The sequence below is a fragment of the Cherax quadricarinatus genome, chromosome 12, assembly GCF_038502225.1.
Source record: "Cherax quadricarinatus isolate ZL_2023a chromosome 12, ASM3850222v1, whole genome shotgun sequence".
NCBI classification, from domain to species: Eukaryota; Metazoa; Arthropoda; class Malacostraca; order Decapoda; family Parastacidae; genus Cherax; species Cherax quadricarinatus.
Genome location: NC_091303.1, coordinates 27,815,252 through 27,828,165, shown reverse-complemented (window position 1 = coordinate 27,828,165; position 12,914 = coordinate 27,815,252). Strand labels below are relative to the sequence as shown.

The window sequence follows — 12,914 nt, the reverse complement described above, 5'->3', positions numbered from 1 at the left end:
TGTATGCTTCTAGACTGTTGTATTCTGAGCACCTCTGCAAAAACAGTGATAATATGTGAGTGTGGTGAAAGTGTTGAATGATGATAAAAGTATTTATTTTTTGGGGATTTTCTTTCTTTTTTGGGTCACCCTGCCTCGGTGGGAGACGGCCGACTTGTTTAAAAAAAAAAAAAATATACATATATATATATATATATATTTTATATATATATATATATATATATATATATATATATATATATATATATATTATATATTAAATATATATATTATATGTATTTTATTTATTTTTATTATCACACTGGCCGATTCCCACCAAGGCAGGGTGGCCCGAAAAAGAAAAACTTTCACAATCATTCACTCCATCACTGTCTTGCCAGAAGGGTGCTTTACACTACAGTTTTTAAACTGCAACATTAACACCCCTCCTTCAGAGTGCAGGCACTGTACTTCCCATCTCCAGGACTCAAGTCCGGCCTGCCGGTTTCCCTGAACCCCTTCATAAATGTTACATTGCTCACACTCCAACAGCACGTCAAGTATTAAAAACCATTCGTCTCCATTCACTCCTATCAAAAACGCTCACAAATGCCTGCTGGAAGTCCAAGCCCCTCGCACACAAAACCTCCTTTACCCCCTCCCTCCAACCTTTCTTAGGCCGACCCCTACCCCGCCTTCCTTCCACTACAGACTGATACACTCTTGAAGTCATTCTGTTTTGCTCCATTCTCTCTACATGTCCGAACCACCTCAACAACCCTTCCTCAGCCCTCTGGACAACAGTTTTGGTAATCCCGCACCTCCTCCTAACTTCCAAACTACGAATTCTCTGCATTATATTCACACCACACATTGCCCTCAGACATGACATCTCTACTGCCTCCAGCCTTCTCCTCGCTGCAACATTCATCACCCATGCTTCACACCCATATAAGAGTGTTGGTAAAACTATACTCTCATACATTCCCCTCTTTGCCTCCAAGGACAAAGTTCTTTGTCTCCACAGACTCCTAAGTGCACCACTCACCCTTTTCCCCTCATCAATTCTATGATTCACCTCATCCTTCATAGACCCATCCGCTGACACGTCCACTCCCAAATATCTGAATACATTCACCTCCTCCATACTCTCTCCCTCCAATCTGATATCCAATCTTTCATCACCTAATATGTTTGTTATCCTCATAACCTTACTCTTTCCTGTATTCACTTTTAATTTTCTTCTTTTGCACACCCTACCAAATTCATTTACCAATCTCTGCAACTTCTCTTCAGAATCTCCCAAGAGCACAGTGTCATCAGGAAAGAGCAACTGTGACATCTCCCACTTTGTGTGATTCTTTATCTTTTAACTCCACGCCTCTTGTCAAGACCCTCGCATTTACTTCTCTTACAACCCCATCTATAAATATATTAAACAACCATGGTGACATCACACATCCTTGTCTTAGGCCTACTTTTACTGGGAAATAATTTCCCTCTTTCCTATGTACTCTAACTTGAGCCTCACTATCCTCGTAAAAACTCTTCACTGCTTTCAGTAACCTACCTCCTACACCATACACCTGCAACATCTGCCACATTGCCCCCCTATCCACCCTGTCATACGCCTTTTCCAAATCCATAAATGCCACAAAGACCTCTTTAGCCTTATCTAAATACCGGTCACTTATATGTTTCACTGTAAACACCTGGTCCACACACCCCCTACCTTTCCTAAAGCCTCCTTGTTCATCTGCTATCCTATTCTCAGTCTTACTTTTAATTCTTTCAATAATAACTCTACCATACACTTTACCAGGTATACTCAACAGACTTATCCCCCTATAATTTTTGCACTCTCTTTTGTCCCCTTTGCCTTTATACAAAGGAACTATGCATGCTCTCTGCCAATCCCTAGGTACCTTACCCTCTTCCATACATTTATTAAATAATTGCACCAACCACTCCAAAACTATATTATTTTATATGCAGTTATAAATAATTATGGAGTGTTTCATACAGGATTTTTAATATTTTTCAGTATGGATTTAACCTGGTGTTTGAACATCGTGAAGCTATTGGCTGTATTGCACTCAGTCTGAATCACAGAAGTTTACGGTGAGTTCAGTGTTGCTGTGTATTAACCCATAAACGGTCCAAGCAGATCTACATTCATGTGCATAGTGCTTCAAAAGTAGATCTATGTTTTTTTATACATATTTTCAAATATAACAAAAAAAAAAAGATCTACTTTTTTTTACATACTTTCAAATGTTGAAAAAGTGTATATATACGTTTGGACCGTTTACGGGTTAATGAACCTGCAATAGAGTATCTCTATTTTTAGATGTTCTTGTATCGAAACCACTAATGTAGCACGGATATAACTTAATGAACAAAATTGCTTTTGAAGATTTTACAGTCTGTGAAAATTTCAGCAGTACTTTATTTTAAATAATTTATCAAGTTATTAGAAATAAATTATATTAGTCATTTATGAAATTATCAGTGAATATTTTTATTTCAATTTAAGAAAGTCAGTAAGTCTTGCCTGTGGTTCTACATTCTGATGCCTTACTTTTGGGGTTTTGATTCAAGCAAGCATTTATACTACTCACCATATTGAAGGTTTGAACTCATGGCAAGCCACTCCTAAAGCTAGCAGTCTAGTGCTAGCATTTAGTGAGTTTACAATCTTGTCATTACTATTCCATGAGTCAGTCATTTACACTGATTGCTGTTAACCCTTTGACTGTCGCAACCCCAAATCCTGAGGTGTCTCCTGGTGTTGCAAAATATTTGAAAAAAACAAAAAAAATTTTTTTTTGTGAAATGATAGAGAATCTTTTCTCAATGGTAGTGACACCAAAAGTATGAAATTTGATGGAAAACTTACGGAGTTAGGGTCTCGAGAAGTTAGCATCCTCGGTGACATTTACACATCAGCGATTTCACCCACTTTGAGTCCTATTTTCGGTCATTTCCATTGTTCCAGTCCACCAAACTCATAGCTATTTCTTTAGAACTCCATTTGTTCTATCGATTGAATGTAAGAAACTGTTCATTTACTGATTTCAACTACCCAATAAAGTGGTCAGAAATTGGCAATTTGGCCAATTTTATGCCAATTAAAAAATGTTAATTTCAAAATAGGGTTCAGAATGAGCAGTGCAGACATTCCTGGCAGTAAAATAACAATTTCTCTGTTCATCAGTCATGTCTCCAGGCCCCTGTTATAATCCTCTTGCTTTATATTTTGAATTTTTATTCACACAAAAAATAGAAGATTTACTGTTATGCAGACTACTGCAATATTGTAATTATTGTATAAATAATGTAGCCCATTCGTGACTGCATATTAAAATGGCTAGTTGGACATTTATTGCACAATGACGTCCTTTGTTTACTTTTGAACATCAGCAAAAATCGAACATTTCTGACCTCCATTTCAAGATCCTTTTTATAGTAAAACCAATCAAAATCACTTCTATTTCTATAATATGTTTTCCATTCTATCAAATGAGACCAAGAAAACAAGAATACAACCATAAATACTATACAAAAATACACCTCAAAGTTGGCGTTTTAATCCAAAAACACAGTTGGAGTTTTTTTTTATTATTATGCACTGCTTGCTGCAGGATTTTTTTTTATACAGTGCACACTGACCACACAGACCCATTCTCTCACATGTGGGCCTACCAGCTTTCTCCTGCTTGATTTGAAGCCGCTAGAATTTTTGAGTATATATACGTCAAACACTTTGGCTCGTAAGACGTATATTCTTTCAACGTACCAGCCGTATCCCACTGAGGTGGGGTGGCCCAAAAGAAAAAACTAAAGTTTCTCCTTTTAAATTTAATAATATATACAGGAGAAGGGGTTACTAGCCCCTTGCTTCCGGCATTTTAGTCGCCTCTTACGACACGCATGGCTTACAGAGGATGAATTCTGTTCCACTTCCCCATGGAGATAAGAAGAAAGAAACAAGAACAAGAATTAGAAAGAAAATAGAAGAAAACCCAGAGGGGTGTGTATATACATGTATATGCTTGTACACGTATGTGTAGTGTGACCTAAATGTAAGTAGAAGTAGCAAGACTTACCTGTAATCTTGCATATTTATGAGACAGACAAAAGACACCAGCAATCCTACCATCATGTAAAACAATTACAGGCTTTCATTTTACACTCACTTGGCAGGACGGTAGTACCTCCCTTAACGGTTGCTGTCTACCAACCTACTACCTACTAAGACGTATATATACGACCAGAACAGTCAAAGGGTTAAAATGATGATGTGTATTGAAGTTGAATAGTACTTATCAAACTAAATTTAGAAGAAAAGAAAATTTAGATTAACACATTTTATTTAAGATTGTCACATTCAAACTTCAGAATGTTTTTCTATCAACTGTAAACTAATTTTTTCATTATTCTGATCACATTAAGTTACTTTATTAAATATGTAAATTAACATGGCAGCAATTTTTTTGTATTAACATGCTACAGCATGTATATGGAAGTTAGTGTTGATAATATTTAGGATCTTACAGATGCAGTCTTCTGTATATATGTAGGGCAATATAATTTTATAGTTTTTCAATGCACTGGCTATCTCCCACTGAGGCAGGGTGATCTAAAAAATATTTTTTTTCTCTTTGCATTTAGTAATTTATACAGGAGGTCCCTGGTTTACAGCATTTTGCTTTACAGTGTTTCGCTAATACAGCAGTTTTCAATTATACCCAGTCTTCATTTATTCAGGCTACCTCCAATAAATATATTCATCACTCACTATAAGCTAAGTACAAAAATATTTCAAGATAAGTACATAATATGTCCTAGGTATCTGAGCTGGAACAAATACAGAGATCGTTTACGGCTCGCTTTGAGCCAGTAAAGCTCCTAAACTACTGGGAACGCCTGCAAGTCTTGAACATGTATTCATTGGAGTGGAGGAGAGAGAGGTACATGATAATATACACCTGGAAGGTACTCGAGGGCTTGGTCCCAAATCTGCACACTGCCATAACAACATACTGGAGTGAGAGATATGGGAGGAAGTGTAAAATAAACATGGTGGGGTCAATAAGGGAACACTGTATCAACATCCGGGGTCCCAGACTATTCAACATCTTACCAGAAGATATCAGAAGCATGGTTGGAACCAGTGTAGAAGCCTTCAAGAGGAAACTGGACAAGATCAACCAGGCTGTGATGGATATGTGGGGCAGCAGGCCTCCAGCAACAACAGCCTGGTTGACCAGGCAAGCACCAGACGAACCTGGCCCATGGCCGGGCTCAGAGAGTAGGTAAACTCTCGAAACTCTACAAAGGTATATCAATGGTGCTGAATCAACCAGGCTGTGATGAATATGTGGGACAGTGGGCCTCCAGCAGCAACAGCTTGGTTGACCTGGCAAACACCAGACGAGCCTGGCCCATGGCCGGGCTCAGAGAGTAGATAAACTCTCGAAATTCTTCAAAGGTATAGTAGCTTGGTAGACAGCAACTGCCCAGGGAGGTACTACCGTCCTGCCAAGTGAGTGTAAAACGAAAGCCTGTAATTGTTTTACATGATGGTAGGATTGCTGGTGTCCTTTTTTCTGTCTCATAAACATGCAAGATTTCAGGTACGTCTTGCTACTTCTACTTACACTTAGGTCACACTACACATACATGTACAAGCATATATGTACACACCCCTCTGGGTTTTCTTCTATTTTTTTACTAGTTCTTGTTTATTTCCTCTTATCTCCATGGGGAAGTGGAACAGAATTCTTCCTCCATAAGCCATGTGTGTCTTAAAAGGGGACTAAAATGCTGTATACATTAGTAAAGTTAAGGGAGGGGCTAGCCTTTTTTCAGTGATCAGGAAATTAAGAATGAAAAATTATGGAAAAAATGTTTTCTTACTGAAAAATAGTGCAAAATTCTGGCAACATTTTGATGTAATTAGCTTGTTTCTATCATATTTCAAAGTATGTTTTTCATTAAATGTAATTTTTTTGTTCTTGCTGTCAGCAAAAATGCATGTTGGCAATTAGTGTTTTTTTTTCCTCCAAAAATTACGATTTCTATGATTGTTTCATTCTAAATACTCTACATGGCAACTTCTGTGCTGGCTAAAGTGTGGAGCACAGTGAGTGTGTCCCTTAGTAGCCTGCAGGCTGTCATCAAGGTAGGAGGAGTACAACACGCTCAGATTTGGCATGTTGTAACCTTAGAGTTTCACACCAAACAAAATAAATAATAACTCAGAAATAAGTTATTGACATTGTTTTCCTTTTTCTGCAATAAGTATTAATAGGATTGTCATGAGTTATACACATGTTATTGAGGAATGATGGTTTGACAAACACCCAGGGAGGATTTGTGATATTGTTTACAGCTTTGTTTTTAATGATTTTTTTTTTCACAAAAAACAATAAAATAAAAATTACTAACTTCAACAATTTTTTTTAATGGAATCTACTGACATTATCGCTGAAATGCCCTGGGTCAGTAATAATCTAACCTTTATCTTTCATTTGATGCCAACTAGAGCATTGAACATCTTCCGAGTTTAGTAAAAAAAGGAAAGTTTTAGTACAGGTCCTCCATCACAAATCTGGCATCATTGGGACATGTAGTGTGCCGGATTACTGAGTTTGCCGAATTACAGAGTGGTTAGGTTAGAATACACTTAATAAAATTAACCAACTTGACTTACACAGTTCATTGAACATCGGCAAAAATCGAACATTTCCGCTACTTTGAGCTCAATTTCAAGGTACTTTTCGTTTTGAAAGCAATCAAAATCATGTCTATTTCTGTAATATATCTTCCATTCTCTCAAATGAGTCCAAAAGATGAGAATACAACCATAAAACCATACGAAAATATACTGCAAAGAGGTGGCTAATGGCTGAGAAGTGAACTCCCTTATTTATCGTCCATCTTTTTTATTTTTGTTTTATGTTAAGAAGCATCTTTCCATCATACATTGCCCAAGTTTCAATGAGATAGCCCAACAAACAACCGAGAAAAAAAATATTTACCAAAAATCATGAACATTCAAATGGTACAAAATACCGACAGGTTGTTAGGTAAGACACATGTGCAACAGTTAGGTATCTTTATTTCGAAACGTTTCGCCTACACAGTAGGCTTCTTCAGTCGAGTACAGAAAAGTTGATAGAAGCAGAAGATACTTGAAGACGATGTAATCAGTCCATCACCCTTGAAGTTTTGAGGTGGTCAGTCCCGCAGTCTGGAGAAGAGTATTGTTCCATAGTCTGAAACAATATGGAGTTGAAGTGACAGAATGGAGCCTTATATAACGCCAGGAGGTGAGATGTAGGCCACTAGTAGATGTAAGAAAGTTGTCGTTGGAAGATCAGGTCCCTCTCAAGTCCAGCCATTCTCACTAGGAGAAGTTGACAAAGTTGATTTCAGGTATCTTGGGTATCTTGGTACAGACCTGAAATCAACTTTGTCAACTTCTACTAGTGAGAATGGCTGGATTTGAGAGGGACCTGGCCTTCCAACGACAACCTTCTTACATCTACTAGTGGCCTACATCTCACCTCCTGGCGTTATATAAGGCTCCATTCTGTCACTTCAACTCCATATTGTTTCATACTATGGAATAATACTCTTCTCCAGACTGAGGGACAGACCACCTCAAAACTTCAAGGGTGATGGACTGATTACATCGTCTTCAAGTATCTTCTGCTTCTATCAACTTTTCTGTACTCGACTGAAGAAGCCTACTGTGTAGGCGAAACGTTTCGAAATAAAGATACCTAACTGTTGCATATGTGTCTTACCTAACAACCAAAAATCATATATGGCAAGCCCAAGCCAGGTACTGGAAATAAGTCACTTTGTCTGACTTTTCTGGGTTATCCTAGGTTATCTATACATGCACTGCTATGTATGATAATGGTATAAACCTTGGTAATAAATACCGACAAGTTGGTTTAGAAAGACACGTAAGCAAACACTATAACATATTTATTAGAAAACGTTTCGGTCCTGGGACCTTGATCACTTCTAACATACAGAGGTAGAAAGACATTATATATATAGGCGGAGAGTGAGATGTGACGCACGTGACCTGAGGAATGTCATAAGAACATAAGAATGGAGGAACACTGTAGAAGGCCTACTGGCCCATGCGAGGCAGGTCCTTATCAAAACAACCTCTGTCTATGATGAGGACCTGTAGACGATGAAATCATGTGACTCCTGTGTTGTTGGGTTGGTGCTGCTTAAGTATCATGTATGCCAATGTTTTTGAAATTTTGTAGTTTCCAGTGTTGCGTTCTATAGTCACCGACACTATAGAACGCAACACTGGAAACTACAAAATTTCAAAAACATTGGCATACATGATACTTAAGCAGCACCAACCCAACAACACAGGAGTCACATGATTTCATCGTCTACAGGTCCTCATCATAGACAGAGGTTGTTTTGATAAGGACCTGCCTCGCATGGGCCAGTAGGCCTTCTACAGTGTTCCTCCATTCTTATGTTCTTATGACATTCCTCAGGTCACGTGCGTCACATCTCACTCTCCGCCTATATATATAATGTCTTTCTACCTCTGTATGTTAGAAGTGATCAAGGTCCCAGGACCGAAACGTTTTCTAATAAATATGTTATAGTGTTTGCTTACGTGTCTTTCTAAACCATGTATGATAATCTTTGTAACTATATTTGTGTATACCTGAATAAATTTATTTACTTCTAGTTTGTCAACTGAGTACAAGAAACCGCCTATTCACTTATTTCAACTACCCAATAAAGTGGTCAGAAATTGGCAATTTGGCCGATTTCACACAAATTTCAACAGATGCCAATTTCAAAATAGGATCCAGAATAAACAATGCAGACATTCCTGGCACTAAAATAACATTTTCTCTGTTCATTAGTCGTGGCTACAGGCCCCTCTTATATTACTCTTGCTTACCATTTGGAATTTTTATTCACAAAAAAAAATAGAAGATTTACTGTTATGCAGACTACTGCATTATTTTAATAATTGTATAAATAATGTCAATCCATTCTTGACTCTGTACTGGAATTTGGACTGGCAGGCAGACAGGTATTGGACGGTGACGCCATTTGTTTAGTCTTGAGCTTCGCTAAAGAATAGAACATTTTCGCTACTGTGAGCGCAATTTCAAGGTACTTTTCGTCATGAAAGCAATCAAAATCATATCTATTTCTGTAATATATCTTTCATTCTATCAAATGAGACTGAAAAAATGAGAATATAACCATAACCATACAAAAATATACCGCTAAGCGGCCGCTAATGGCTGAGAAGTGAACTCCGCTATTTATGGTCTGATTTCTTTCATTTTTGGTGTACGTGAAGAAGTATCTTTTCATCATAAACTGCCCAAGTTCGAATAAGATAACCCAACAAACAACTGAGAAAATAATAATAATAATATAATAATAATGATGATGTAAAGATAGTAGTAAGGGAGAAAAAGTTAGCATATGAGAAGTTTTTACAAAGTAGAAGTGATGCAAGGAGGGAAGAGTACATGGAGAAAAAGAGAGAGGCTAAGAGAGTGGTGAAGCAATGTAAAAAGAGAGCAAATGAGAGAGTGGGTGAGATGTTATCAACAAATTTTATTGAAAATAAGAAAAAGTTTGGAGTGAGATTAACAAGTTAAGGAAGCCTAGAGAACAAATGGATTTGTCAGCTAAAAATAAGAGAGGAGAGTTATTAAATGGAGAGTTAGAGGTATTGGGAAGATGGAGGGAATATTTTGAGGAATTGTTAAATGTTGATGAAGATAGGGAAGCTGTGATTTCGTGTATAGGGCAAGGAGGAATAACATCTTGTAGGAGTGAGGAAGAGCCAGTTGTGAGTGTGGGGGAAGTTCATGAGGCAGTAGGTAAAATGAAAGGGGGTAAGGCAACCAGGATTGATGGGATAAAGATAGAAATGTTAAAAGCAGGTGAGGATATAGTTTTGGAGTGGTTGGTGAAATTATTTAATAAATGTATGGAAGAGGGTAAGGTACCTAGGGATTGGCAGAGAGCATGCATAGTTCCTTTGTATAAAGGCAAAGGGGACAAAAGAGAGTGCAAAAATTATAGGGGGATAAGTCTGTTGAGTATACCTGGTAAAGTGTATGGTAGAGTTATTATTGAAAGAATTAAGAGTAAGATAGCAGAGTAGGATAGCAGATGAACAAGAAGGCTTTAGGAAAGGTATAGGGTGTGTGGACCAGGTGTTTACAGTGAAACATATAAGTGAACAGTATTTAGATAAGGCTAAAGAGGTCTTTGTGGCATTTATGGATTTGGAAAAGGCGTATGACAGGGTGGATAGGGGGGGCAATGTGGCAGATGTTGCAGGTGTATGGTGTAGGAGGTAGGTTACTGAAAGCAGTGAAGAGTTTTTACGAGGATAGTGAGGCTCAAGTTAGAGTATGTATGAAAGAGAGAGATTATTTCCCAGTAAAAGTAGGCCTTAGACAAGGATGTGTGATGTCACCGTGGTTGTTTAATATATTTATAGATGGGGTTGTAAGAGAAGTAAATGCGAGGGTCTTGGCAAGAGGTGTGGAGTTAAAAGATAAAGAATCACACATAAAGTGGGAGTTGTCACAGTTGCTCTTTGCTGATGACACTGTGCTCTTGGGAGATTCTGAAGAGAAGTTGCAGAGGTTGGTGGATGAATTTGGTAGGGTATGCAAAAGAGGAAAATTAAAAGTGAATACAGGAAAGAGTAAGGTTATTAGGATAACAAAAAGATTAGGTGATGAAAGATTGGATATCAGATTGGAGGGAGAGAGTATGGAGGAGGTGAATGTATTCAGATATTTGGGAGTGGACATGTCAGGGGATGGGTCTATGAAAGATGAGGTGAATCATAGAATTGATGAGGGGAAAAGGGTGAGCAGTGCACTTAGGAGTCTGTGGAGACAAAGAACTTTGTCCTTGGAGGCAAAGAGGGGAATGTATGAGGGTATAGTTTTACCAACGCTCTTATAGGGGTGTGAAGCATGGGTGATGAATGTTGCAGTGAGGAGAAGGCTGGAGGCAGTGGAGATGTCATGTCTGAGGGCAATGTGTTGTGTGAATATAATGCAGAGAATTCGTAGTTTGGAAGTTAGGAGGAGGTCTGGGATTACCAAAACTGTTGTCCAGAGGGCTGAGGAATAGTTGTTGAGGTGGTTCGGACATGTAGAGAGAAGGGAGTGAAACAGAATGACTTCAAGAGTGTATCAGTCTGTAGTGGAAGGAACGCGGGGTAGGGGTCGGCCTAGGAAAGGTTGGAGGGAGCGGGTAAAGGAGGTTTTGTGTGCGAGGAGCTTGGACTTCCAGCGGGCATGCGTGAGCGTGTTTGATAGGAGTGAATGGAGACAAATGGTTTTTAATACTTGACGTGCTGTTGGAGTGTGAGCAAAGTAACATTTATGAAGGGATTCAGGGAAACTGGCAGGCCGGACTTGAGTCCTGGAGATGGGAAGTACAGTGCCTGCACTCTGAAGGAGGGGTGTTAATGTTGCAGTTTAAAAACTGTAGTGTAAAGCACCCTTCTGGCAAGACAGTGATGGAGTGAATGATGGTGAAAGTTTTTCTTTTTCGGGCCACCCTGCCTTGGTGGGAATCGGCCAGTTTGGAGGGATATGTTTTGTATCTTTATACGTATATGCTTCTAAACTGTTGTATTCTGAGCACCTCTGCAAAAACAGTGATAATGTGTGAGTGTGGTGAAAGTGTTGAATGATGATGAAAGTATTTTTTTTGGGGGGATTTTCTTTCTTTTTTGGGTCACTATGCCTCGGTGGGAGACGGCCGACTTGTTGAAAAAAAAAAAATCAATGTAGAGACAACACAATGTAACTTGTACACAAACCAGATGTGTACACTTTGTTTGTTTACAAAACTTACATTCGCCTGGTTTGTTTACATAGCTCTGCGCCTGTCCTCCCTCATGTACTCATTCTCTCTCTCTCTCTCATTTATTCGTTTTATCTCATTTACTCACCTCTGACCTTACATGAAGGCTACAAATATTTTAAGGTAAGTAATGAGTGAACTGTATATGCATTTTATCACTCTGGGATGCTTAAATATCATAGAATAGTATGTGTAGGTGGGGTGGTCTGGCTGGCTACCATACATACCACACTTGATTTCTTACAATAAATACTACTTGTCTCACCCTAGATTAAGACTACAAATATTTTAAGGTAAGTAATGAGTGCACTATGTGTGTATTTTACTTTTTTATTGTTTTTTGATGCCTAGTTCTATTGCTAACTTAATATATGTTAGTGTAAACTTGTTATCTAGTATTTGTGTGCATTTATAAGGGGAAAAAAGGGGTGTTCCACTTTACGGCGATTTCCGCTTGACGGCAGTAGCCTGGAACCTAACCTGCCATATGAGTGGGGCCCTACTGTACCTCCGAAACACTGGCTCGTAAGACGTATATATACGGCCGAAACAGTCAAAGGGTTAAATGATTTGACTGCCTAACTATTTTAAACCTAACTATGTATGTACCTAACTGAGAATGTACAGTGGACCCCCGCATAGCGAACTTAATCCGTGCAAGAGGGCTGGTCGTTATGCGAAATGTTCGCTATGCGAATTAATTTTCCCCATAAGAAATAATGGAAATAAAATTAATCCGTGCAAGACACCCAAAAGTATGAAAAAAAAATTTTTTTACCACAAAAAAATGTTAATTTTAGTACACACAAACTGAAAAAGGCATGCACAATTACATGACACTTACTTTTATTGAAGATCTGGTGATGATTGATGGGATGGGAGGAGGGGAGAGAGAGTGTTAGTGTTTAGAAGGGGAATCCCCTTCCATTAACACTTGAGGAGGCAAGTCCTTTTCCGGGGTTACTTCCCTTCTTCTTTTAATGCCACTAGGACCAGCTTCAGAGTCACTG

The 12,914-nt window shown here is 38.4% G+C and overlaps 1 protein-coding gene across 3 annotated transcripts in view; it reads left to right on the top strand.

The window, feature by feature from the left end:
- The window catches only part of Frl (formin-like protein), a 659,403-nt gene that overhangs the window by 443,304 nt on the left and 203,185 nt on the right, over positions 1–12,914 (top strand). For all 3 annotated transcript variants that reach the window (XM_070084297.1, XM_070084296.1, XM_070084295.1), the window contains exon 6: positions 2,024–2,100. In XM_070084297.1, coding sequence (XP_069940398.1) covers positions 2,024–2,100 — 77 coding nt within the window. The remainder of the gene's footprint in view (positions 1–2,023; positions 2,101–12,914) is intronic.